Consider the following 27,539-nt stretch of genomic DNA (forward strand, 5'->3'; position numbering starts at 1 on the left):
TGAGGTGGCCAAAGTACTGGAGATTCAGCTTTAGCATCATTCCTTCCAAAGAAATCCCAGGGCTGATCTCCTTCAGAACAGACTGGTTGGATCTCCTTGCAGTCCAAGGGACTCTCAAGAGTTTTCTCCAACACCACAGTTCAAAAGCATCAATTCTTTGGCGCTCAGCCTTCTTCACAGTCCAACTCTCACATCCATACATGACCAATGGAAAAACCATAGCCTTGACTAGATGGCCCTTTTTTGGCAAAATAATGTCTCTGCTTTTCAATATGCTATCTAGGTTGGTCACAACTTTTCTTCCAAAGGAGTAAGCGTCTTTTAATTTCATGGCTGCAGTCACCATCTGCAGTGATTTTGGAGCCCCAAAAAATAAAGTCTGACACTGTTTCCACTGTTTCCCCGTCTATTTCCCATAAAGTGAATAATTAGGCACATCTTTTCCCAAGTGAAAAGAATAATACATCAACTTACTACTAGGAATTATACTTAGGAAAGAAGAAATTAGCTGGGATTTTGAACTTTAAAGTAAAGTGAAGTGAAGTCGCTCAGTTGTGTCCAACTCTTTGCGACCCCATGGACTGTAGCCTACCAGGCTCCTCCCTCCATGGGATTCTCCAGGCAAGAGTACTGGAGTGGGTTGCCATTTCCTTCTCCAGGAACTTTAAAAGTAGGTATATTATCAAAGACATGTTATATTCCAAGTCATAGAATACTTAACAGAGCCAGTTTTTAAAATAAAGGTATTTATTGGTCTGTAACATGAAATTCCAGGGCTTCCCTTATAGCTCAATTGGTAACAAATCTGCCTGCAATGCAGGAGACCCCGGTTCAATTCCTGTGTCAGGAAGATCCCCTGGAGGAGGGACAGGCTACCCACTCCAGTTTTCTTGGGCTTCCCTGTGGCTCAGCTGGTAGAGAATCCGCCTGCAATGAGGGGAGACCTGGATTCGATCCCTGGGTTGGGAAGATCCCCTACAGAAGGGAAAGGCTACCCACTCCAGTATTCTGGCCTGGAGAATTCTATGGACTGTATAGTCCATGGGGTCACAAAGAGTCGGACACGACTGAGCGATGTTCAGTTCACAACGTGGAAGTCCAGCACTAATGCAGCCTGCAGCCTTGACACCTAAGCTTCATCACTAAGAACCCCTTTCTTCCATTTCATCAGTCTGCCTTTCATGTTGCTGCAATCCCCCTAATTCCCTCTTTCCTCCTGGTTCTAAGGTAGCTGCTAATCATGCCTGGGGCTTCATTCTTTCCTATCTATATCCAGAGTGAGTGCCTTTCCCCAAACATCCAACACCACTTTTGAGTTTCCTTGTTATTGGATACACATAGGTCCCCTCCTCCTCCTCATTGCCCAGCTAGGGGAATGCCAGATGCTAATTAGCTATTACCACTGCGGTTCTTTTTCTGGCAACCCCAGTCATGTGGAAAGTTGCAGTAAATACTAGTTATCTAATTTAGGAGAAATTCGTGTCAGACACCGGAGCTGAGCAAGGGTGTGGTTTCTGACTTATCCCAGTCCTAACAAACTCCTCTGTCTCACGTACCCCCTTCATCCATTTTGATATTTTGTCTTCCTGAAACACAAGCCTTTGTCCTTAATCTGTTTTTCTCCATAAGGGTGCTCACAGAGAACAATTTCTCTGATACACAGGAAAGAGAACCCCACCCCACGCTGTGACATCATGCTCCCTGGCTGGGTGTTGGCAACTTTCACACCTTTTATAAGTTATTTAAGAGGGAATATTAGACAGTGTTTTGCTTAGACCCAGCCAGTGTTCCTCTTTGCTCCTCTCTGTCCCTCTAATGGTGTGTCCCCCACCACAGGGTGGGGAGTCCACAGGGCCTAGGAGACAAGCCATCTCAGAGCTCAGCTCCCCACTTGTAGACCACGGCCCAGGTACCCAGGGCCCGAGAATTCCTGCCTTCGCTGTGCTGAGTCTGCTCCATCGTCTGTAGTGGCCTCTTCCTCAGGTCCATTTTCCCAAGGGTGAACCACCAGCTGGCGTGTACGCGCATATACTTGTGAGTGGCCTGGAGCAGCTAAGGGTGGGGAGCTGTGGGCAGAGCTTGCAGGCTGTGGTATCCACACGCGACTCCCAAGGCCCTTCCTGAAGAATAAGAGAACTGTAAGAGATGGGAGGGAGACATTAGCAGGCAGGATTGGGATGGGGGGGTGTGGCGTCATCCGAGTGTACTTCTCCCTAGACCGTTTAGGGGTGTGCTCAAGGCAGACCATTCTTCTCACTTGTGTAAATTTCACCCAAATAAACCCAATTTAACTGTTTTCTGTGACCCCTAAATTCTTAGCTGTATCTTTGCATTTGAATTTCTTTGTTCAAATTATATTTGTACATTTCTGTCTGCATTAGCAGTACAAAAACTCACATAAAAAGTGTTAACCACAAACTTATTTGTGAAATAGTCCTTACTGTAGTATTATTGACAATAAGACAACTATCAAGTTTTCTTATTTACATTTTTCAATATTTGTACTTTTTTAAAAGTCCAATGAATGTTCGGTTATTAGGTTTAGCTTAAGTATTATGTTAAGCAGTTAAACCCATTTCAGTAGATTATCTGAAATAAGATATTTTCATTGTTTCTGACTGATAGAACCATCTACTTTTCTACTGTCATTCATGTTACCAAGGAGGACAAAGAGATTTTCATTTTAGGGAGGGAGTTTGCTGATTGGATAGATGAGACAACGCTCCCCTACAGGGATGTCAGTTCTCTGATGTATGACCAAACCCAACTAGTCAGAGTTTTCTGTTTCTCTTCTATGAGTAGCAAAGCCTCTGCCTCCAGGAAACAAACAAAAGAAGCATTAAGCGCTGAGCATGCCAGTAGGAGCTACAAACTACTGAATTGCTCCACATTAGAGGGCGTGAAACTGAATTCCCAGGATGGCTGAGGAAGGTGGGAAGGAAGGAAGGAGGAAGGAGAGGTGGAAGCGGAAGAGGGGGAAGGCAGCGAGACGAGCAAAGTCTGAGTGCTCTGCGATGACACACCTTTCAGGAACACCAGGTGTTCCACCCTGCGCTCACAGAAGGCCTGAGAAGAGTGAATTTCCTGAGGCAGCTGGTGAGCAAACCAGAGAACACATTCAGATGGGAGAACCTGAGCACCCACTTGAGCAGTGGGTGAAATTGGGACTTGAAGCAAGTTTAATCAGATGTCGGAGGAACACGGAGCCACCACTGACATCTTTAGTCCAACAAAATCACAACTACCGCGAATAAAAGAACAGCTAAATCTTAATCCTTTAAACCTGAGAGAGGGTGAGCATTTAATCTGCCCCTAAACGCTGCATAGAATAAAAGCTAAACCCCATGGGAGCTCAAGCAATTTGCTCTGTGTCCCAGGACCAGAAGTAGAAAATTTGAGATTAGATTGGAGGCTTCCTAATAAGCCGCTTTCTTATTTTATGCAAAAATGAAAGACAAAAGAAACCCAATAAATACGAATGAATTCTTTAGACACAAGTTATTCAAAGAGAAGGAACACAAGATAGGGAATTGGAAGACCTGGGTTCTCATCTCACATCTGCCTCTTTGCAGCATTTTGTTTCTGAAAAAGGTACTTTCCCTCTCTGAGTGTGTTTCTTCATCTATCAAGAATGGCTCTCTTGGCTGCTTTCCACTAAAACATTGCCCTTGGGACTTCCCCTGCAGTCCAGTGGTTAAGACTCTGTGCTTCCTCTGATCCATGGTCAGAGAAATAACATCCCCCATATAAGATAATATGAAATAAGACCCCTCATGTTATCAATGATAATATTGTTCAAGTTGACTAAGTCCTATTGATTTTACGTTTAACTCGCTCTATTAATTACTGAGTGAGGGGTATTGAAATCTCCAGCCATAATCGTGGATTTGTCTGTTTCTGTTTGCAGCTTTATCAGTTTTTGTTCACATATTTTGAAGCTGTATTATTAGGTACATCAAAATTTAGGATTTCTATGTCCTCTTGATAAATTGACCCCATTGTCATTATGAAGTGATCTTCCATATTCCTGGTAATGATCTTTGCTTTGAAATCTACTTTGTCTGAAATTAATAGGTGGTGCTAGTGGAAAAGAACCCACCTGCCAGTGAAGGACACATAAGAGATGTGGGTTCAATCCCCGGGTCGGAAGATCCCTTGGAGGAAGACATGGCAACCCAATCCAGTATTTATGCCTGGAGAATCCTATGGACAGAGGAGCCTGGAGGGCTACAGTTCATAGGGTTGCAAAGAGTCAGACAAGAATAAAACAATTTAGCATAAACTCAACTAGTGATAATCATCTTATAGGCAAAAGGTTTTTTGTCAGCATTTCTATGTGAGGTCAGCATTGTTATTATTTCAAAAGTAGGCAAGACATTACCCACCCCTCCGCCCAAAAATACTATGAATCTAAATCCTTCATGATCATAGATGCAAAATTTCTAAGCAACATGTTAGCAAATCAAATCTAATAATAGTTTTTGATGTGCAGTTGGTTAACTCTGCCAATGTGGAACCCTCAGATACAGAGGACTGACTACATGGAACTTGAGCATCTCTGGATTTTCGTATCCCTGGGAGTCCTGGAATCAGTCCCCTGTGGATACCTAGCAACAGTTTTATGTAAAAACAGTAGCTTATCATGACCACATGGCATTTATGCTAGGAATTCAGGGTTGGTTTAGTATTTGAGAATCAATCAATGCAGTTTTCCACATCAGCAGATTAAAAAAGAGAAACCATCTGATCATATCTATGCATAAAACCATTTGACAGAATGTGCTTCCCTGGTGGCTCAGTTGGTAAAGAATCGGCCTGCAATGCAGGAGACCAGGTTCAATTCCTGGATCAGGAAGATCCCCTGGAGAAGGAAATGGCAACCCACTCCAGTATTCTTGCCTGGAGAATCCTGTGAACAGAGGAGCCTGGTGGGCTACAGTCCATGGGGTTGCAGAGAGTCAGACACGACTGAGCAACTAAACCACCACCATATATGTATGTGTTGTCCTATTCTGTGAGCACTTCTGCTTAGGGAAAAGCAGATGTTAGAGTGAGTCTGTAAGGGGAATGATGACACATGTAGGTTCTGAAAGGGTCTTGGAGGAACTTGAGATGACATGATAAACTACACAACTGGCATTGTCCCAGCTGCTACTCACCCTTCACTGAGGCACACAGCGTGGGGGGAGGAGCAGATGAAAGAGGGGCGATAACCGAATAGGTGGAAACATTTATAATGACTGAGTCCCCATACTCACAGGCACAACTGTTGGAGCCTCCCATCCCCCAGGCAACCACTCTCCCCCGACAGAGTCCTGGCTCCGTGCTTCTCCGTGGCAGCTGTGGGCTTTCTGCTCATTCTCAGCATCCTGCCTCTCAGGGGACTCCTCCCGCCCTTCACTGACCCCACGCTGTCCCTCTGTATTTCAGTTTTATTTTAGGCTGACCTGCAGAGAAGGCAATGGCACCCCACTCCAGCACTCTTGCCTGGAAAATCCCATGGACGGAGGAGCCTGGTAGGCTGCAGTCCATTGGGTCGTGAAGAGTCGGACACGACTGAGAGACTTCACTTTCACTTTTCACTTTCAAGCATTGGAGAAGGAAATGGCAACCCACTCCAATATTCTTGCCTGGAGAATCCCAGGGATTGGGGAGTCTGGTGGGCTGCCGTCTATGGGGTCGCACAGAGTTGGACACGACTGAAGCGACTTAGCAGCAGTGGAACGTGGACGTGTAACTGCTGGGTCAGTGTCTCTCCCGTCTTCTTCCTGGGTCCCCGTCTCTTTTCCCACCACTGCCTTTTGCCAAAGCTGAGACAAAGAGCTGTCTCTTGCACCAGAGTTGTTGGTCTTTTCCAGTTTCCCAGCAGAGAAGACTTGTTGTCTAGCTCTCACCAGGACTGTACAGGCTTCACATTTCCATATCGACTTAATATATATTATTTGCATCTCCTGTATTCATTCATTCCTCCGGCGTAGATGTACTGAACAATTATGCGTAAGGTACAGTTCCTGGGCAATGTGGAAAGAGGAGCAAACAAGAGAAACTAAGTTCATATTCTGGTGGTGGAGATGGGGTGGGAAATCGGGGCACCAGATAAAATATAAAATGCCTGATCAAATTTGAATTTCAGATAAAGAAACAGCCCATCATTTTTCATGTGCTATGTCTATTTGATATTTAGGATACATTTAATTAAAAACTCTTCTCTTTGTTGTTTATCCAGAATTAACATTTAACTGAGTGTCTTATATTTTTATTTCCCAAATCTGGCAATCCTAGTAGGGGAAACAGAAAAGAACAAAATTTATCTTGGGTGGTAATTAGTGCAGTAGAAGAAGCAAAGTCAGATATAGGTGGACATCGGGAGTGGTGGCAGGGAGGGTGGAATTCTGGACAGCCTCTGTAATAAGGGGACAGTTGTGCCAAGGATAAGAAGGTGAGACTCAATCCCTGGATATCAGAGGGAAGATGGTCCACAGGAGAGAAGGCCACATACAAAGACCCTGGGTGGCTCCTGCTTAGTATCTTGGAACAAAGAGTTCAGTGTGTCTGGAGCGGTAGAAGGAGGGTCAAAGAAACAGCAGAGCCAGACCCTGGCTGGGACCCTCACTCTGAGTGCGATGGGACAGCCTTGGTGAGAACGAAGGGAAGGAATTTATAAGCTTGCCTTGTTTTTCAGAGACTGTTGGAGGTGGGTGGGTGGCAAGGAGATGGGTTAGGAGCTTACTAGAGTCAGCCTCTAGCCCCACCCTGGCTGTGGTTCCCCCAGCCCTTCAGCAGCCTCTGCTTCAGATCTGCCCTCTGCTTTCCACCTTGGCAGAGTCTTGGCAGACCTTGGCAGAGTCCAGTGATCGATTTTAACACCACGGTGAACATCTCCATTCTGAAGTCTCACTGTACATTGACTTGCTTGAATACTGATGTGCTCATTCTCTGCTTTTAAAGGCATTTTGTTTATCATGCCTTATACTAATTACAGAATTTCATAGTTTAAACCAATGCTGTTTGATAGAAACATAAAATGAGCTCCAAAAACAAGCCATAAATGTAAATATGAATTTTCTAGTAGCCACATTTTTAAAGTGTCTGAAAAGAATTTATTTAGAGCATGAATGACACTTTAAAGTTAGGGGTAGGAGTCTTATTTTTTATTTTTGTGTGGTAAAATGATACATTCTAGAAATTTCAAGGTCAAATATGTTGGTCATTTTCTGCCTCCTGTGTTCACCCAAGTTTGTGTTCATCCTCACTTGCATTAGGGACTAGAGTGGAAGACTAAACTACACTGAATTGCTTGCCTGCTTAGTCATGCCCAACTCTTTGCAACTCCATGCCTGCCCAGCTGCCCTATCCATGGGATTTTTTCCAGGCGAGAATACTGAAGTGGGTTGCCATTTCCTCCCCCAGGGACTCTTTCCAACCCAAGGTTCAACCCACATCTCCTGCATCTTGCACTGGAGGCAGATTCTTTACCACTGAACCATCAGGGAAGCCTCTAGAGAAAGAGAATAAATAGGAATGGAGAATATAAACCCCATTTTCCTGACTCTTTCTTGGATAGTTCTAGCTGGAAGTCCCCGTGGGCACTTCACTGCCTTCAGAGAATCCTCCTCTACCAAGGGTTGTCTACCCAATAGCTGCCAAAGCTTCTGAAGCCCTGAAACCTCACAAAAGGTCGCTCCCCTGCCCCACCGTGACTGCCTGCAGGACAGGAAACACCAGTGGCCACTGAGATCCTTCTGTGAGCTGTCAGTGTCAGGAGGAAAGGCCCAATCCAGCCAGTGTTTTACAGAGGTGTCAGCGACCCATGCTGCCCATTTTTAGTCTTTATTACACATATGCACCAACCGCACCAACTCCGGAGGCAGGAGAACAGCTCTAAGACTGACACCATGTTTTGCTCAATATCACTCATTTCATTTGCTGCTGGTGCTTGTTCTGTGCAGCAGCCCCGCCTCCTTATCTGCAAGGAGTATGTTTCAAGACCCAGAGTGGACGCCTGAAACGGAGAACAGTACTAAGCGCTATGTATACTAGGTTTTTTCCCTACATGTGCATGCCTATGATTAAGTTTAATGTAGAAATTAGGTACAATAAGAGACCGAACTGCTCACATTTGTGGCCATTATTAAGTACAATGGGCTTCCCTGGTGGCTTAGACGCTAAGAATCTGCCTGCAGTGTGGGAAACCGAGGATCAATCCCTGGGTCGGGAAGATCCCCTGAAGAAGGGGATGGCTACCCACTCCAGAATTCTTGCCTAGAAAATTCTATGCAGAGGAGCCTGGCAGGCTACAGTCCATGGGGTTGCAAAGAGTTGGGCATGACTGAGTGAATATTAAGTAAAGTAAAGTAAGGATTACTCGAGCACAAGCACCGTGATAACCTAGCCTGGCTACGGAGTGCCTAGCCAGCAGGATTTGCTGGACAAGGGGATAATTGATGTCCTGGGTGGGATGGAGCAGGATGACATTAGATTTTAGCATGCTACTCAAAACAGCACCCAGTTTAGAGCTGTTTGTTTCTAGAATTTTCCTTTTGATATTTTCAGACCTTGGTTGACTGTGGATAACTGAAACCTTGGGTAGCTCAGTGGAAAAGAACCCGCCTGCCAATGCAGGAGACATAAGAAATGTTGGTTCAATCCCTGGGTCAGGAGGATCCCCCGAAGAAGGAAATGACGATCCACTCCAGTATTCCTGCCTGGAAAATCCCATGGGCAGAGGAGCCTGGAAGGCTACCGTCCATGGGGTCACAAAGAGTTGGACACGACTTAGTGACTAAACAATTGAAACTAAAGAAAACGAACCTAAGGATAAGGGGGGCAATTGCAATTGTGTTCATCTTCTGTTTAGATGAGTTCTTTCCGAAAATGTAGCATTTAAAGGAAACAAATATATATTGACAAGGTGGATGTAAAATTATACTATGCTAAAAATTTTAAGCAATAACTCATTGTAAATTCCCATTGTGATTGAAGTGACAGGGAGCAGTCTAACTACTAAATGACCTGTTTCTCTTTAGCACTCAGTTTTGTAAGGAAACTACATTCCTTTCTACCTTCAAGTATTCTTTCAAATTGCTCCTGAATAGCTGTACCTGAAATAATTGTAAAAGCCTTGAGTGATGTTAGAGCGTCTGGTTTTAAAAGAAAGGAAGTAGTGTCATCCTTCTCAAAAGTCAGTTCAACTTATTTTTAGCTTAAATGCACAAATTGTCATTTGGGAGTAATGCACTGGGAATTTAAAGTATAATAAAAAAAAATCCATCAATCTACCTGTAGTCAAGATGTTAGCTGCTATTTTTGTTTATTACTGTCTTTATAATGTCCTTAGTACTTGTGAATATGAGATGCATTCAGAAACAGATGAATAGATTATCCGATAAACACGAGACTATTTCTCTACATGCACACACACACATACACATAAAACCTAATTCCTCTTTTTTGGTCTATACTTTCCTGATATATTTCTCTGTATATGTACTTTTTATACTGTATTATGTACAACAATAAAGTAATATAACTGTAATTATTTGAGGAGACCTCATGAGATTAATAATATTCTGTCCTCATATGCTAGAAAATACTAATACACTATATGATGTATGCTTTATTCTTCATTAAGACTTTCCTTTGATTTCTATTTATTATTCTTTATGAAGAAAATTTTGCTCAAAGAAAAAAGTTCCATCTCAATTAGATATCCTTTTAAGTTATTTATGTAGATATCTCTTTTCTTACTCAAAAATAAGCTCTCTGGGCACAGGCATCTGCCATGTCTATTTCATCTTTATATCCCAGGAAACACTCTGCTCGGAGTAAAACATGTAGTAAATCTTCACTAAATGTTAATTGAAAGAATTAATGACTTCCACAATCCCACTGCTTGGCCTTGGTACTCAAAGTCGTACAATGTTTCATCTGTAACATTACTTTGCCACAACCTGGGAAACTAAATTTGAACAATAATAGAATGTTTCGTAACCTCCTAATCTGAATTTGAGTGTATTTTTCTTACTATAACTTTTTAGAAAGGTAAAATGCTATGAGTCACTTTTCCTTCTTTTTATCTTGCCTTGCTTCATTCAGGAAACAGCCTTATTCACTTTTTAGCTTTAAAATCTTGCTGGATACCTATTTAACCTTACAAAGGATAAATGTAGACCTGAACTTTAGGAAGGTCTTATTTGTACTCATTAAAATAGCCACAAAAGTAATTAAAATTATGATATACAATGCTGATGAAGTTGGGAAAAAGTAACAGAGTGGGTGCCTGGAAAAGCAGATAAAGCTCAGATCCTGTTTGGAAAGCAACTCTGAAATATTTACATAGATGTTTAATTTATCTTTAACAGCAAAAATTGGAAACAATGTAAGTATTCAACAATTTGGGGCAGATTAAACAAATGATCAGATGTGACTTTGATAGATGATAAACTATTTATAAGACACAAATACAGTGTAAAACCAAACATGCAGTATAAAATAATAAAAAATCAGTATGTCAAACTATGTAATAAGTTTACAATTGCTTGAAATATGTAAGCATAAATTTGAGAAACTAGAAGGAAACAGGACAAAATGAAAACAGTTATAGAATGATGGGATTATGGATGCAATGTTTTGTTTCCTTTTACTTTAAAAGATTATTTTAACAAAACATAAAATCAAAGGAAAAAAAGGATCAAGTTTTAGTCCCTCGATGTTCATATTTTAAGAAGGATGTTATGCAGATACCTAAGCAGCATTTGTCTCCCTTACTTCAAGATCTCAGCATGTATTTCGTCTGGTTCCAAGGGCTTAACCATTAAAAAAAAAAAAAATTCTGGCTACCATAGTTATTCTTTGAAAGTCTAAACAAAGTTTGTATTGTTCCCTGGCAGCATTTCTTGTTTGCATTAAACCATGAGTTATGATATTAGTGCATCCTGCTGTAGGCTCTTTGAAGAAGCAGACTCCGTAGCTCTTTTCATGGTCACATGGTAAATGAGCGTCCTCTTTAGGCGTGTATTCAATTTCCTGTGGAGGTCTTACCCTTGTGTGTGCTCAGTCGCTCAGTTGTATCTGACGCTTTGCGACCCCATAGGCTGTGTGATCCACCAGACTCCTCTGTCCATGGAATTTTCCAGGCAAGAATACTGAAGCAAGTTGCCACCTCCTCCTCCTGGGATCTTCTATTCTTACCCTCAGTTCAGTTCAGTTCAGTCACTTAGTTGTGTCTGACTCTTTGCGACCCCATGAATCGCAGCATGCCAGGCCTCCCTGTCCATCACCATCTCCCAGAGTTTACCCAAACTCATGTGCATTGAGTTGGTGATGCCATCCAGCCATCTCATCCTCTGTCGGCCCCTTCTCCTCCTGCCCCCAATCCCCCCCAGCATCAGAGTCTTTTCCAATGAGTCAACTCTTTGCACGAGGTGGCCAAAGTACTGGAGATTCAGTTTTAGCACCATTTCTTCCAAAGAAATCCCAGGGCTAATCTCCTTCAGAATGGACTGGTTGGATCTCCTTGCAGTCCATGGGACTCTCAAGAGTCTTCTCCAACACCACAGTTCAAAAGCATCAATTCTTTGGCGCTCAGCCTTCTTCACAGTCCAACTCTCACATCCATACATGACCAATGGAAAAACCATAGCCTTGACTAGATGGACCTTAGTCAGCAAAGTAATGTCTTTGCTTTTGAATATGCTATCTAGGTTAGTCATAACTTTCCCTCCAAGGGGTAAGCGTCTTTTAATTTCATGGCTGCAGTCACCATCTGCAGTGATTTTGGAGCCCAAAAAAATAAAGTCTGACACTGTTACCGCTGTTTCCCCATCCATTTCCCATGAAGTGATGGGACCAGATGCCATGATCTTCGTTTTCTGAATGTTGAGCTTTAAGCCAACTTTTTCATTCTCCTCTTTCACTTTCATCAAGAGGCTTTTGAGTTCCTCTTCACTTTCTGCCATAAGGGTGGTATCATCTGCATATCTGAGGTTATTGGTATTCTTACCCTTGGTTGTGTACAAAGGGCATATCAAAATTTTCTTATAATGGCCATCGTTATTGTAAGTCAACATTTTTGCCATTTTCTCAAGGAAAATGCAAATGATTGCAGTGTAACTTTATAGAGGAAGAAGTTCTTCCATGAGTTAAGACTTTAGCAATTATAGTACAATAACCCAGTATAACCGTAAAACATTTTTTGCCCTTTTAGAAAGACACTATACGCTTCACATTGCCTAGTTTATCTGGTAGGTGTACAAAATCATCTTTAAATAAGTTACATTTAGTCCAGGTTTGTATACATTCTGGAGGTCATCTATTAATGAGGAGTATAAACCAAATGATAATGAGGATAGAAATATTCATCACTAGCCCTCCCGATTTCTAGATGCATTCATTCACCAATGCATAATTATATTAAGAGCACAACCTCTTAAGGCAGAGTTGTGTAAATCTGGAAAAATTACTTTACCATTCTGTGCCTTAGTTTCTTCATCTATTAAAGAGAAATGAAGATAGTACTTATCTCATAGAAATTTGTGAGAATTAAGTGAGTTAATGAATGTAAAATTCCTGGCACTTAAAAAATGTTACCATTTTACTAGGGTATGTGTTTTGAAGGTAACAGCACAGATATGAAAATGTCACAATTTCTGCCCTTCAGGCAGCTTAGAAGTGAAAGTGAAAGTCATTCAGTCATGTCTTACTACCCCATGGACTATACAGTCCATGGAATTCTGGAGGCCAGAATACTGGAGTGGGTAGCCTTTCCCTTCTCCAGGAGATCTTCCCAACCCAGGGATCGAAGCCAGGTGTCCCTCACTGCGGGCAGATTCTCTACCAGCTGAGCCACAAGGGAAGCCTAAGAATACTGGAGTGGGTAGCCTTTCCCTTCTCCAGGGGATCTTCCCAACCCAGGGATCGAAGCCAGGTGTCCCGCACTGAGGGCAGATTCTCTACCAGCTGAGCCACAAGGGAAGCCTAAGAATACTGGAGTGGGTAGCCTTTCCCTTCTCCAGGGGATCTTCCCAACCCAGGGATCGAAGCCAGGTGTCCCGCACTGAGGGCAGATTCTCTACCAGCTGAGCCACAAAGGGAAGCCTAGCAATACTGGACTGGATAGTCTTTCCCTTCTCCAGGGAATCTTCCCAACCCAGGGATCGAAGCCAGGTGTCCCGCACTGAGGGCAGATTCTCTACCAGCTGAGCCACAAGGGAAGCCTAAGTATACTGGAGTGGGTAGCCTATCCCTTCTCCAGGGGATCTTCCTGACCCATATATTGAGCCAGGGTCTCCTGCATTACAGGTAGATTCTTTACCAACTGAGCTATCAGGGAAGTCCTAAGTCAGGCAACTTAGACAACATTCTTAAAAAATCAACTAAATTTGCTATGAACCTAAAACTACTCTAAAAAATAGTCAACTTAAAAAAAAAATCAACTAAGGAGCAGCTTTTTAACCCTCGTTGGAAAGAAACTTGCCCAGTAGTTGAAGCACGTAATAAATGACTTGGGAATGTTTTTAAATGAAATTCTAGTTGCTGTAAGTTTAAGTTCATGGAAATAACAAAAGCCACACTGCTTTCTGTCTTCTCCCAGTTTTATTGAGTTACAGTTGACATATGACGTTGAGTTAGTTTTAAGTGTATACCATAATGATTTGATATGTATATATGTTGTGAAATGATTACAATAACTTTGGTTAACATCCATCATCTCACATAGTTACATTCTTTGTCCTTGTGATGAGAACTTTTAAGACCTACTCTCTTAACAGCTTTCAGATATACCATAGAGTATTATTAACTGCAGTCATCATGCAGAATATTTTTCCTTTGTTTCTGAGCACTTGAAAATATTTTTCCTCTTCCTCTTTGGAAAACAATTGTTGGTTCAGAGTCTAGAAAGACTGATATACCTCATTATCTTTCTGAAATGTGTCATCTTTCTAGCTAATAGTCATCATCATTTTCTCAAACACCTGTCGCTCAATATGACAATGAAAACCACAACCCTGAATGTTTATTTTAATCATCTTTACAGTGAAACTGGGAAGAGAAATCAAAGCCATCTTTGTTTTTGTGTCAGATGTGTCTAAAGGAATTAAGTAGATGTGTGTATGCTTCAGGATTTAGGTTTGGAGATGCTCTTTTTCCTTAATTCTAATAAAGACAATGACTTAGTCTCTGTTTTCCTGAGCTGAGGAATTGCTTGAAAATTCTCCATCCAGTCTTAAATTTTCAGATGTCTTTTACTCATTCATCAAATGTTTACTTGGTGCACCTAGCCCCATGCTAGATGTTCATTTCCACTGGTAATTGGCTTTTGCTTTCTTAGTGAAGAAAAGCCTGAACACAAGAAAATTAGCCCTCTTGTATCCCTGGTCCATAGCGCATAGAATTTTGGCCCAACCAAGCTAACTTGTATAACTAGTTTAACATACTATGTACTTCTTGAGTATTATTGGATGGTTGGTTATATCCTCTAACAATCTGTATAACGTGTTGATTTTGTGTGTTTAACTTAGTAGTATCTTTTTTTTTTATTTTGAGGGTGAACCCGGGTTGCCTGGAGCAGTAGGACAGAATGGAATACCAGGGCTAAAGGTTGGTGCAAAGAAAACCAAGCAGAATCATTTGAGGCATGATTTTTCATGAAATTTTAAGCTGTTACAATTTTTTATATCCCACTGGTTTTACTTGGATGGAATCTTTTGTCAATAGTAAAATATGTTGTAGTATAAAACTTTGTGACTAGAGAATAAATGATGTTCATGATTCTCATTACATTAAAAACACAGAGAGAGTGTAGGATATGATTGTCTAAACTTTGACTTCTGGGATACTTAACATGAGAAAGCCTGTATTTCAAATATGACTTTTGTCATTTTACCACTTGATGAATGTATTAAAACATAGGTCACATCCACGCTACCAAGGTTCACATAATTTTTACAAGACATGCTAAAGAAAATGTTTACAGTGCCACTGTGACTTTTCCTCAAGATTTGGCCACCTCTAAAACCCAACAAGTTAATCAAATGAAAAGCATAATATTAATCAATTTATTGATCAATTAAAGTGAATTAACTCATTTTAATCAAGTGAAAAGCACAATAAAAATGTAGCATGTTTAAAATTTTAAAAGGGATATAGTCTGCATTACTAAATAGGGAAAAAATGTAATGGAGATTTGGGGGTGATTCCAAATTTCCTTTCTTTCTGAAGAACAAATGAATCTGTTAAACATAAAAAGATTGATGACAGTTTAGTTTAAACCAGATAGGCAGACAAATCCCAAATCCTTTGATGAGTGACCATCCCTTGAAGGACAGAACTAATGTCTAATCCCATCAGCTGTGCTGCTGTGTATCCATACCCACAGATGCCCGTCAGCTGATCTTACAGATCACATTGCTATTGACAGGCGCCTAGAACAGACCTAAAATTTATAGACCTGTCCTTTGTCCTGCAGGAGAGGAAAGAAAATATTCCTTCTGGGACTACAGCCATTTTCCTATCTTCTTCCCTCTCTAGCTCCATGCTAAAAAGTCAAATGATAGGAGTTAATGCTTAATGCTTGTTCTGAGTACTGTTCCTCTGTTGCTTAGCAACCATCAGGATGGCTGTTAAGCAGTGAAAGGTAACCAGAAATTCAAAAAGCCAAAGGGTCCAGCCAAGTTTCAGGAAGTGAAAAGAGTGTTTCCTTCAAAGTGACTTTAAGAGTGCATTAGGATTTTTTAAAAATTCAATAACTTCCTTAAAAATAATTTTTAAAACAGTGTGACCTTATTGCAACACTTCCTCAAGCTTTTCTTAAGAAGGATATTATCGTAATGTGTGTGATTTGCTGTATATTTACTCTCTGATTCTGTTCCCTGTCTCTTCCTGGGTAAAATGAAAATGAGACTCTTCAGAACACAATTTTGTGTTTTGGTCTTTATACTGTCATAATCATCATTTTTGCATAAAGACATCTCTCCTAAACTCACTTAGATTCTGCCTTAATCTAGTATATTTTCTGAAAAAAAAAAAAAAAAAAAACAATGACTCCTAAAGTATACCCGATTTAGAACCACGGTGGTTAACAACAGACTGAAGAACATTCATGACATTGTGAAAGAGTCCAAGTTCAGGCCTTAGTCATGTCAGGGCAAGATATTCTGGTGAACTACACTGGTACTCCAGACCCCAGAAATAATCCATGCAACCAGGGAGTGCTTGGAATGAAAGATTTCACAGAGGGATGTGCTAGCTCACCTTACTGAGTCAGAGTCTGGTCGGAATAAGATGTCATAATCTCAGAATTGCCTCAGCATTGCTCTCCTTAGTGCCCTAAAAGCCAGGCTTTGCTGATCATCTTTAGTCCTCAAAAGAAAGGAATTGAGGTGACATTTGCTATTGATATCCATATTCAATTTTCCAAGAAATTCATCATTTGTGTTTAGAAAGCAAATATATATTGGCAAAATAGAAAATATCACATATAATTTAACTAGTAGGCTCAATATTTGATTTTGTTTAATGTTGCTTAATTAGGTGTTTTATAGTTTAATGTGTCACTCACTCTGTTCTTTTGTGCAGGGAGAACCTGGAGAACAAGGAGTAAAGGTGAGATGATTCTGCCTGTTTTTAATTTCCTTCCCCCAGGAGGCACCAAACTAAACTGTGTTTATATGTGGATGGACAGATAAATACAGGTATACAAGTATATCTTGGAGATATTGCAGGTTCCATTCCACATCACTGTGATAAAGTATATATTGCAATAAAATGAATCACATGAATTTTTGGTTTCTCGAAGCATGTAAAAGTTATGCTACACTATAATCTTCTAAGAGTTCGATAGCATTATAACTCAAAGACAGTATGTATATCTTAACTGAAAAATGATGCTGTTAGAAAAATGATGCCTTTTGTCTTGCTTGACACATGGCTGCCACAGATCTTCCATTTGTAAAAAAATGCGGTGTCTGCGAGGTGCAATAAAGCAAAGCACAATAAACAAGCTATGCCTAGATATAGATGTAGATAGATATACTGGCCACTGTTTCTTTAAAACTTCTAATTAATGGAAGGAGAAGGTAGGGTAATTCTTCTGTTTGTTCAGAAGTTTGGGTAAAAAGATTTAAAGAAAGGAGAAAGGAGCAAATTTAAACATTCTGTGTCAGGCTTTAAAATGGCTTTCAAAAACCTCTAGGCCTGCAAAATTTCTCTTCTGCCTGCTTGCCGATGCCATTTCAGCACTGTTCTAAGCGTCCATACCTCTATTGCCTCTTAGGTCACTAGGTTAAAGGGATACAGATGTTTACCTGCAGCAAACATACTGAACGTTGTCCCACAAAGAATTCCCATAAAAACCTAAAAAGAGAACCAAAAGGAGAAGCAGAGTGCGTATGTTAAATTTCTCTCAGACAGACACCCTTCTTCCCGCTTTGGGGAATGTTCTCTTGCTATGTACTTTACCAGTGTTTAAACGTGTGTTGTCTGTGTAGGCAATCACCAAGATACCACATAATGCTCTTCATAAGTGATACGATCTTTCTGACAAATCAGTATCGTCACCACTAATCCCAAAGAAATACGTCGACAGATCCAGCAAGCTTTGTGAATTTAACTGTATTTTTGACCATTGTAAAACAAGAATAAAAGAGATTGATTTAAACGGAAGGTGAGCAAAGCAGAAGGGTCACTTTTCTGTCAAACCCTTTGCCTCCTGACCACTCTGAACCAGTTTTCCTAATAAGAAAGTTTGTTGTATTTGTTTTGTTTTTTAACAAAGGGATTTCCAAGCAATTTTTTAAAGCATGCTAATGGGCTGCCTATCAAAAGTCCCTCCTAACTGATGATCAGTATATTTATTTGGCATCCAAACAGTTTATGGTACTTAATGTGAAATTAATTAGTCATCAGATGACTCTTTTGTGTAGAAAGTAAGGAGGGGAAAGCAGCAGTGCCAGCATGGTTCCAGGGTCTCGTGGGATAAAGTGACTCAGACTCTCGGGCGCTCTGGTGTACCGGTCTCCATAAAAGAATTCCCGAGCAGGGTAGCCTCATGCTTATTTGAAACAAGAAGAGAACCCGAAGAAAAAAAGTTAAAATCTCCCTCTCTCAACACCCTTCCTTCTCTCAGGGAAATCATTATCAATAGCTTCTCTCTTATTTTATGGAAAATGTTAAATGATAGAAACGGGACCTCCTATGGGAGACAGAAGGGTATTCTTATGGAATACAAGAACAATAATGCATTGTTATTGCTAATGGCCACCATTAACAGCTTACGTTGTGTCAGATATGGTCCTTGTCGCCTTAGACACAGGAATTATTTCTTATAACTCTGTAAAATATTCTTGTCCTTGTGTTGCACATGAGAAATTTGATGCAAATAAATTTTCACTTGCTCAGTAGGTACTGGAGCTGGGCTAGGTCTCTGGCTCCAAAGTCTATGATGTTTCCAGTAGAACATGCTGTATGACTTAAAGAATTCAGAATAGGACGCAAAACATGGATAATACACAAATGACTTGTTTTCTACTACATTGCTTTGTGGGTGGAAAGGAGATATCAGTGACGAAATAGGCATAGGAGCTCTCAAAACTAACAAAGGAAGCATAAAGTCCTCAGATTATTTTGCTGTGATTTTTGAAGATTTTCTAATGTAAAATTTTTATTTACTTTATTAAAACATTTATTTCTCAATGCAAAACCTGTATGCCTAGATAAGTCAATATTCACTGCACAGTTTTGAGGGTTGTGTCATGCACTTTTAGAGCCTAGAGATTTGAGATGGGCCCGAAGACAGAGTAGAATTTACACAGATGGAAGGGAGAGGAGAGGGCAGGAGTCCAGGAATCAGGAATGGGACAAAGAAGCAGACAGAAGGGATAAAGCAGAAAGCATATGGAGGGAATCAGGAGAAAGTCTTTCTTAGAGTGACTCTTTAAGCAGAGAAAACAGAAAGAGTTAAAGCAGCTCTAAGTACCAGAATAAGCTATTAAAAGTCAGAGAAATTACTTTCTGTTAATATCATGGAGTAGTTTAAAACTATTCAGTCATCTTCATTGTAATAAAGTTTATTTGGACGGGTTGATATCAGGCAGTTGGTCAAGTAAGGTACATTAGGTCTGTTGAACGTTTACAACAGCTATTAATATATAGTGCCTCTGAAAGGAAACTTAAAATAAGGAAAACTCAAAATAAGGATACTCACTGCTGAGCATCACCACTATGTTTTCATATATTTCTTTTCTCCCCCCTTAGGGAGATGCTGGAGAGAATGGCCCCAAAGGTGACACAGGCGAAAAGGTACAGTGTTTTTCCAAAACTAGGAGAGCATGCATATGAGCAAGAATATTATTTCATTTACATGAAATGGGAGATTTTGAGAAAGTTGAGAGATCATAGCTTAATATGACAAGGTCAGAGATAATTTTACAAGATACACAATTTTACAATAATCACTTCTACGAGTGATTATTCTATAGGTTCCTAGCTACAAATTTAAATATTTTAAAAGTAAAATGGTACTTCAAAAATTCTAGAAAATGTGTAGCTTGGTTTCTAGTAATATGACTCAAGACAAAAACACTCCACTATTTATGTGTAAATGGAGCACTCCCTTTTTACACATGGATGTAAAAATAGAGTTCCTAAAGTGATTCCATTTGTCCCAGTTTTAGGACAGAAGATTGCAGGACTGGGATGAGATGTAAGAGTTTGATGAAAGTTAGTGTCCCTTGATTAGAACCTCTAATGCAGTCTTGAAAATTTGCCTCGACTTAAAATGTACCAAACCCGAATATTTTGTCAACTTTTATATTGTCCTTTTTTAAAAATTTTAAACCGTTACTAGCATTTACATTGCAGTGATCTGTGGTTCATCTTCCTACCTCATGCTTTTTTTCCCCAGGCTCTCACAGCCTTTGCTTGGTTTCTTACTTCACAGGCGTCTCTGACGTAGAAAGGAAATTTTTACTTCATTTGTGGTATATGTTTAGAATTGTGGAACCTATGTACTCAGTCCTGCAGTTGTGTCTGACTCTGTGACCTCAAGAACTGTAGCTGACCAGGCTCCTCTCTCCATGGGATTTCCCAGGCAAAAATACTAGAGCGGATTGCCATTTCCTGCTCCAGGCATCTTCCCAACCCAAGGATCAAATCCAAATCTCTTGCATCTTCTGCACTGGCAGGCGGGTTCTTTACCACTGACACCACCTGGAAAGCCCAGATGAAAATAGAATAGTCAGATTTAATTTAAATCAGGCTAATTGATGAGACAAAGAACGATTCATTTAGGTTTGTAGTTGAGAATAGGAATGGTCTAATTTGAAAATTATTACTGTACAGATGGATAATTGTTAGTCATAAAACCATACCCATAAAATAAAGAGAAATTTGTCTTTCTTATTCTTATAAATATTAATATAAATATGGCGTGGGTAGTAGGGATAGATTAATGACAGTGTCCCTGAGTAGCAATTGTGTTTGTATTCAAGGGATAGTCTAGAAGTTCCCTGGCACCAGATGCCTCAGTGGTGAAGAACCCGCCTGCCAATGCAGGAGACACAGGAGACAGGGGTTTGATCCCTGGGTTGGGAAGATCCTTTTGAGTAGGAAATGGCAACCTGCTCCAGTATTCTTGTCTGGGAAATTCCACGGGCAGAAGAATCTGGTGGGCTACAGTCCATGGGGTTGCAAAGAGTCAGACACAACTGAACACACACACAGTCTAGATGTTAGGCTAGACTGTCAGTTTCTTGCAGACCAGGGTTTCTTAACCTCAGCACCACTGACATTCAGGGCTGGATAATCCTCCATGGGGTAAATGTCGGATGTCTAGCATCGTTCCTGGCCTCTCCTGCTAGATGCCGATAGCATTCCCAAGTTGTGACAACCAACCTTGTCTCCAGAGCTTGCCAGTTGTCCCCCGGGGAACAAAATTATCCCGCGTTGAGAACCAGTGCTGTGACCCATATTATTATCTGTCAGATTCAAGCATCACAATGCAATCCACCACAACATGAGTATGTTTTAATGCTAATGAGATCAATGGTATACCTCTATGACTTTTTGAAGTAAAAATTTCAAACCCCAGATATATAAGCATGGATATTATATTTAACTTTCTTGTTTTGCTTAAAAGCAGAGGTCAGCAAACTTTCCCTGTAAAGGACCAGAAAACAAATCCTTTAGTTTTTGTGGGCCATATGGTGTATGTCACAACTACTCAACTCTGTCATCATAGCATGAGAGCAACCGTAGACAATATGTATACTGATGAGAGTGGCTCTGTTCCAATAAAACTTTATTTCTGGACACTGAAATTTTAATTTCATGTGCTTTTCACATGTCACGAAATATTATTCTTTTGACTTTTTTTAACCATTTAAAATGCAAAAACCATTCTTAGCTCTTGGGCACACAAAAACAGGTGGCTAGCTGCATTTGGCCCTCCCAGGCCATAGTTGCCAACCTCTGCTTAAAGAAAGGAAATCTTCTAAATGGAGAGCAGTTTCTTCAAGTGAAAACAATCTAAGCCAAGTCTGAGCTATGCCTATGTGGATTTATGTAGAGAGGTTTAAGCTTGAGAAGATGTATTTTTAGAGCTTCATATTTTGAATGTAGGCCAATAATTATTTCTTTAATCACACATTTTTAAAATTTAACATTGTAATACGAAAGCAACTTTTTTACTTTGTACAGGCTAAATTCATCTCAAAGGAATTCTGTTTTTGTTTTTTATATTAATGCAAATCATTTACCATACCAACTCACACATAGTAAACTCTCAATAAATGTTAGCTTTCTTACCACATGGAAATGGAAATCAACTAGATTGGTTATTTTTCTTTTTTATCAAAAAGTTTTATTAGTCAACTGAAATTAGGTACAAGAAATGCTTCAGTTAAAACGGAAATCATTTCTATAAACTTTCAATGAGTCTAAACAGAGGGTTGTAAATAGGAATATGTAACATATAATATGTAATCTGACCTGTAGCATTCATTCCCAAGAATGCTGTAATTGGAATATAATTTTTGATGTGTTTTTTAAACATTTCCTGCTTCTGTCATATAATTTGTTTCCAGCATGTTAGAAACACTCTTCTCATGGCCTTTGGGTTCAGTATGTGAAACTCATTCATCATTTACCAAGTTTGAGATGTAAAATCAAAAAATGCTTCTTTTCTGCCATTGATGTAGTAAATTACGTCATCGGCTGATTCACTTTAATAGAAATTTTTTCCCTTTGATCCAACTCTGCCTTTGGATGGTAAAGCAATCTAAACCATTCCAGACTGGTCATCTGGAAATGCTGTGGGACTGTTGAAAACCTCTGGACTGGGTTTTCTCTGTGGCCAGCAGCTACGATGCACTCAGGACTTAAGAATGACCTGCCGAAGACTGATTTTAATCATACGTGGAGTTACTAAGGGAAGGTTAGGTTCTGCTCTTGGAGTGTTAACCTCACCAACTAATGTAGAGATGGATTTCTTACCTTTTATTCCCACACTTGAAAGTAAATGTTGGTGCATTTAAGTCACTTCAGTTGTCTCTAACTCTTTGCAACCCGTGGACTGTAGCCCACCAGATTCTTCTGTCCACGGGATTCTCCAGGCAAGAATACTAGAGTGGGTTGGCATGCCCTCTGCCAGGGGATCTTCCCAACAGGGATCAAACCTGCATCTCTTGGGTCTCCTGCATTGGCAGGCGGGTTCTATATGTATATACCATTGATTACCGTAGTCCATCGGTATCCCTAGGGAACTGATTCCAGGATCCTCAAAGATATCAAAATCCTAGGATGTTCCTTATTTAAAGTGGGGTGGAATTTTCCTATAACCCATGAACTTTCTCCCATATTCAGTTGACCCTTTAACAATATGGGCCTTAGGGGTACTGAGACTCTGCCACATTTGAAAATTAGGATATAATTTATAAAAGGCCCACCTTCTACATGCTTCCTTCATATCCCCATTTCCTCCATATTGTGGTTCTGCATCTGCCAAACTCAACCAACTTCAGATCACGTTCAGTTCAATTCAGTTGCTCAGTCGTGTCCGACTCTTTGCGACCCCATGAATCGCAGCACACCAGGCCTCCCTGTCCATCACCAGCTCCTGGAGTTCACTCAGACTCGCATCCATCGAGTCAGTGATGCCATCCAGCCATCTCACCCTCTGTCGTCCCCTTCTCCTCCTGCCCCCAATTCCTCCCAGCATCAGAGTCTTTTCCAATGAGTCAACTCTTCGCATGAGGTGGCCAAGTACTAGAGTTTCAGCTTCAGCATCATTCCTTCCAAAGAAATCCCAGGGCTGATCTCCTTTAGAATGGACTGGTTGGATATCCTTGCAGTCCAAGGGACTCTCAAGAATCTTCTCCAACACCACAGTTCAAAAGCATCAATTCTTCAGCACTCAGCCCTCTTCACAGTCCAACTCTCACATCCATACATGACCACAGGAAAAACCATAGCCTTGACTATGTGGTACTACAATATTTACTGTAGATGTTTTTAAAAAAAAAAAAAAATCCACATACAAGTGGACTTTTGCAATTTAAACTCATGCTGTTCAAAGGTCAACTGTACTTTAAAAAGCATCTCTAGATCACTTATTCGCAGAAGGCAATGGCAACCCACTCCAGTACTCTTGCCTGGAAAATCCCATGGACAGAGGAGCCTGGAAGCTTGCAGTCCATGGGGTTGCTAAGAGTCCGGCACAACTGAGCGCTTCACTTTCACTTTTCACTTTCATGCATTGGAGAAGGAAATGGCAACCCACTCCAGTATTCTTGCCTTGAGAATCCCAGGGACAGGGGAGCCTGGTGGGTTGTTGTCTATGGGGTTGCACAGAGTCGGACATGACTGAAGCATCTTAGGAGCAGCAGCAGCAGATCACTTATTATACCTAATACTATGTAAATAGTTGCCAGGGACCCAGAAATTCAAGTTTTGCTTTTTGGAATTTCCTGTAATTTTTTTTTCCCCTAATATTTTTGATCTGAAGTTGGGTGAATCCACAGATACAGAACCCAGGGATATGGACGGGCAACTGTATTGTTAAGCACAGAACAAGGACAGGGTTTGAAACTTTGTCTCCCTCTCTCCTAGTATCCCTGCATCCAGAACATGGCTGGCACAAAAACCGATGCTCAATCAATACTTATTGAATGAATTAATGAGTGATAGAAATGTCCCCACATTCACTTCATTTATCTGCATATCAATGTTGTGTTTAAAAACAATCACAGCCCAAAACAGAAACTTTCTGTACTTGAATGATTGATTTGTTGCTGTTGTTCAGTCCCTAAGTCGTGTTCGACTGTGACTCCATGGACACTCCAGGTTCCCCTGTCCTCCCGAGTTTGTTCAGATTCATGTCCATTGAGTCAGTGATACTGTCTAACCATCTCATCCTCTGCCACCCCCTTCTCCTTTTGCCTTCAATCTTTCCCAGCATCAGGTTCTTTTCCATCAGGGCCTTGTAATGATCAATAGCAAATCAAATTCATTTACCACAAGTATCTTCTGAAAGTATTTTTCGTTTTATGATTTACCCTTTCATTTCAAAACCAACGAATTTATGAAGCTAAGAGTATACTTAGACACAGTTGGGTGTTTTTCCTACTTTAATCCTGTATTCATTTTTACTTTTAGAGGAAAGAGGATTATAAACACTGTTTTATTTTCACTACAAATGGCAACTCATTCCAGTGTTCTTGCTGGGAGAATCCCAGGGATGAGGGAGCCTGGTGGGCTGCTGTCTGTGGGGTTGCAAAGAGTCGGACACGTCTGAAGCGACTTAGCAGCAGCAGCAGCAGCAGCAGCATCGTCCTTTAAAATGTTTAACTTAGAAATGTCTTCCAGCAGTTGCCTTGCCACTTTCTAAAAGTTATAAAAATTCCTTGAGATTTCACAGTTCTAATTTTTGAAAAGAAAATTGAGATATCACTTATAGTTGTCCATAAAATGAAACTACTCCAATGTCCACAAATAAATCAGCCTTTCAGGAAACTGACCTTTTCTTCATATTCCCTTTCTCTGAGAATTAAATCTAGCCCTTATTCTCATTAATGGATTATCCAGTCACTTTCTGCCTTCAATGCTGGAGACCTGGGTTCGATCCCTGGGTTGGGAAGATCCCCTGGAGAAGGGAAACGCTACCCACACCAGTATTCTGGCCTGGAGAATTCTATGGACTGTTTAGTCCATGGAGTCGTAAAGAGTCGGACATGGATGAGCGACTTTCACTTTCACTTTCACTTTCTATTAGAACACTGGAATGAAAAAGTTTTTATCTACAGTTAATACAAGCAACTTCCTTTTATTTACAAGTTTACTACAACCATTATGCCTTGTTGTCAAAATGAGATATACCAGTAATTCTCTTATTCTAAAAAAAAAACAAAAACACATAGCAATAACATTTAAGAAGTCCAAAATTCACTTAGGCTCAAGTTGCTTCAATATCCTCATCTATTGAGAGTAATAATATCTGTCCTATCTCTTAGGAGTGTTGTGAGGTAAAAATGAGAAAAAAAGGGACTTAGCAAAGTCAAACTTGCTTTTATGAATACAAAGGTCTTATTGTGCAAACTTTTGCAGCCCTGACTCACTGGTATTGATGGCTCTCAGATTTGATTTAGTAGAAATAGAAATAAGTACTATTTTATTAACCACATTTATTTCACTTCCCATTCAGAGCTCAATTCAGTGTTAATGTCGGGGAAAAGAAACCAGTATCATTTTATAATAAGACAGTGTTTGGGGTCCTCTTCTATATGTTTCATCATGTTTTAATTTTTCCTTGAGTAATAGCAACTACAAATGTCAAAGAAACTCATATGTTTCCACAAATAAGCTAATTTATTATTTTCTTCTCCTTCCTAAGCTCTTCTTTTTCTTCCTCAAGGTTTTTGTGTTTTTCATTTTGATTCTTGGCTATTGACCTGCTGGAAAACATTCTTTTTGAGATATGTTCATTCATTCACTGTATATGTATCCAGCATATTTTATTTAGACACTGCATAAAAATAGGTACTGAGCCTGCCCACATGTGGCTGATCTTCTAATGGAGGGACAAAGAAAGACTCGGCAGAAAACACACGCACATAATCCATAGGCAGTGAGCATGCAAGACACGCAGAGATGCTGCGGCGTGAGATGTGGATATGAGGGGCGAGTGTCTAGGTTGGTCGTGAGGAGTTGAGGTGAAGCCACTCAAGACTTGAACAGACAAGCTGCCAGCCGTGGGAAAAGAAGACAGCAACTGAGGGAGGGAGCAAGTATCCCGTGTACAGAGGCCTGGGGTTTGCCTCTTCTCTAGAAGAGACTGATGTGCAGCTGTAGAACGAGCAGGGAGGCCCTGGGACTCTGCGGGCACTTGCGCAGAGAGAACAGCCGAGGAGACCCCAGGAGGTGTCTCTCTCCTTGTGGCTGGTTCTGTTTTCTTAACAGTCATCGTCTACATTTGCTCCCTTTTGTTTTCCTTGTAGCGTGTTCATGAAAGAGAGGACCAGAAGGAGCTTGGAAATCTTAAGCCTTTGTCTGGCATCACCTCAGAAATTAGCAACATCCCAAGCACCCCTGAATTCTCTCCCAGCAGTGTCTATCTGCCCTTGGAGAGCAGATTTGCCTTACGAATGTAGTCACCCTCCATCCGGATGGAATACAATGCCTTTTAGAAAACCAGATTCTATCTCAAGATTTCCTCTCAGATCTTCTGTGGGTCCACCCACAAGTCATCATCATCCTGTAACTTTCCGGTGACCGTGTCACAGTGAAATAAGTGTAGGGCTAGAAAAAAACGTGCCAGTCATAACTGTGGTGTGCTTCACGAGGAAAGCAAACTGACCGGCTCCATGGCTTTTTCCAGCTCAACATCATTAACCCTTTGACTTCATCTACTGAACTCTGACTTTCTAAAGACCAAAAGAGTTAGGGATCTCCTAGCAAATGATAGCCAGTGACATTAATAAATTCCAGAAATGGAGAAAACTAAAATTCCGGATCTGTTCATGTATTGCTTTAGAATACAACTGTAGCACTCTATCAGGGGAAGAGATTCATGTTCATATATTTCTATTTATTTCAAGGAATGTAATCCTCATGTATTTTGCATTCAAAGTAGTTTTAGAAAGTATACTGTTGATCTTGGAAATTACTGACATCTTCACAGCCATACGGATACAAATTCTTAGGGAGCATAGTTTGACCCTTTAGTCATGGCATTTCCCTTGGGCGCTCCTGTCAATAACGGCTCTCTGTGTGTTTGTGTGTTTCCTCTCCTCATAACTTGTAGAATAATCTCTCCTGGGTTTCATTTTAGGGTGACCCCGGATCGTCTGCTGCAGGAATTAAGGTAACTATATGCTTGCAAGCGTTTGTACCCCAAGAGTTAGTTTTGACTTTTGTATGTCTCTTCTTTCTCTTCTCTTTTACCAATTTGGATGGTTCTAACTCTGTTTCTATTCTCCTGCAATAATTGCTTCCAAACACAACAGGGAGTATCTGCTGGAAGTCTAATAAAGGCTTAAACAATCCCTTCC

The 27,539-nt window shown here is 40.6% G+C and overlaps 1 protein-coding gene across 1 annotated transcript in view; it reads left to right on the forward strand.

Moving 5' to 3' along the window:
* The window catches only part of COL25A1 (collagen type XXV alpha 1 chain), a 527,569-nt gene that overhangs the window by 403,835 nt on the left and 96,195 nt on the right, over positions 1–27,539 (forward strand). The window contains exons 13-16 of the mRNA XM_069593542.1: positions 14,545–14,598; positions 16,576–16,602; positions 19,252–19,296; positions 27,320–27,352. Of these exons, the coding sequence (XP_069449643.1) occupies positions 14,545–14,598; positions 16,576–16,602; positions 19,252–19,296; positions 27,320–27,352 (159 nt within the window). The remainder of the gene's footprint in view (positions 1–14,544; positions 14,599–16,575; positions 16,603–19,251; positions 19,297–27,319; positions 27,353–27,539) is intronic.

The sequence above is a fragment of the Ovis canadensis genome, chromosome 6 (assembly GCF_042477335.2).
Source record: "Ovis canadensis isolate MfBH-ARS-UI-01 breed Bighorn chromosome 6, ARS-UI_OviCan_v2, whole genome shotgun sequence".
Taxonomy (NCBI): Eukaryota; Metazoa; Chordata; class Mammalia; order Artiodactyla; family Bovidae; genus Ovis; species Ovis canadensis.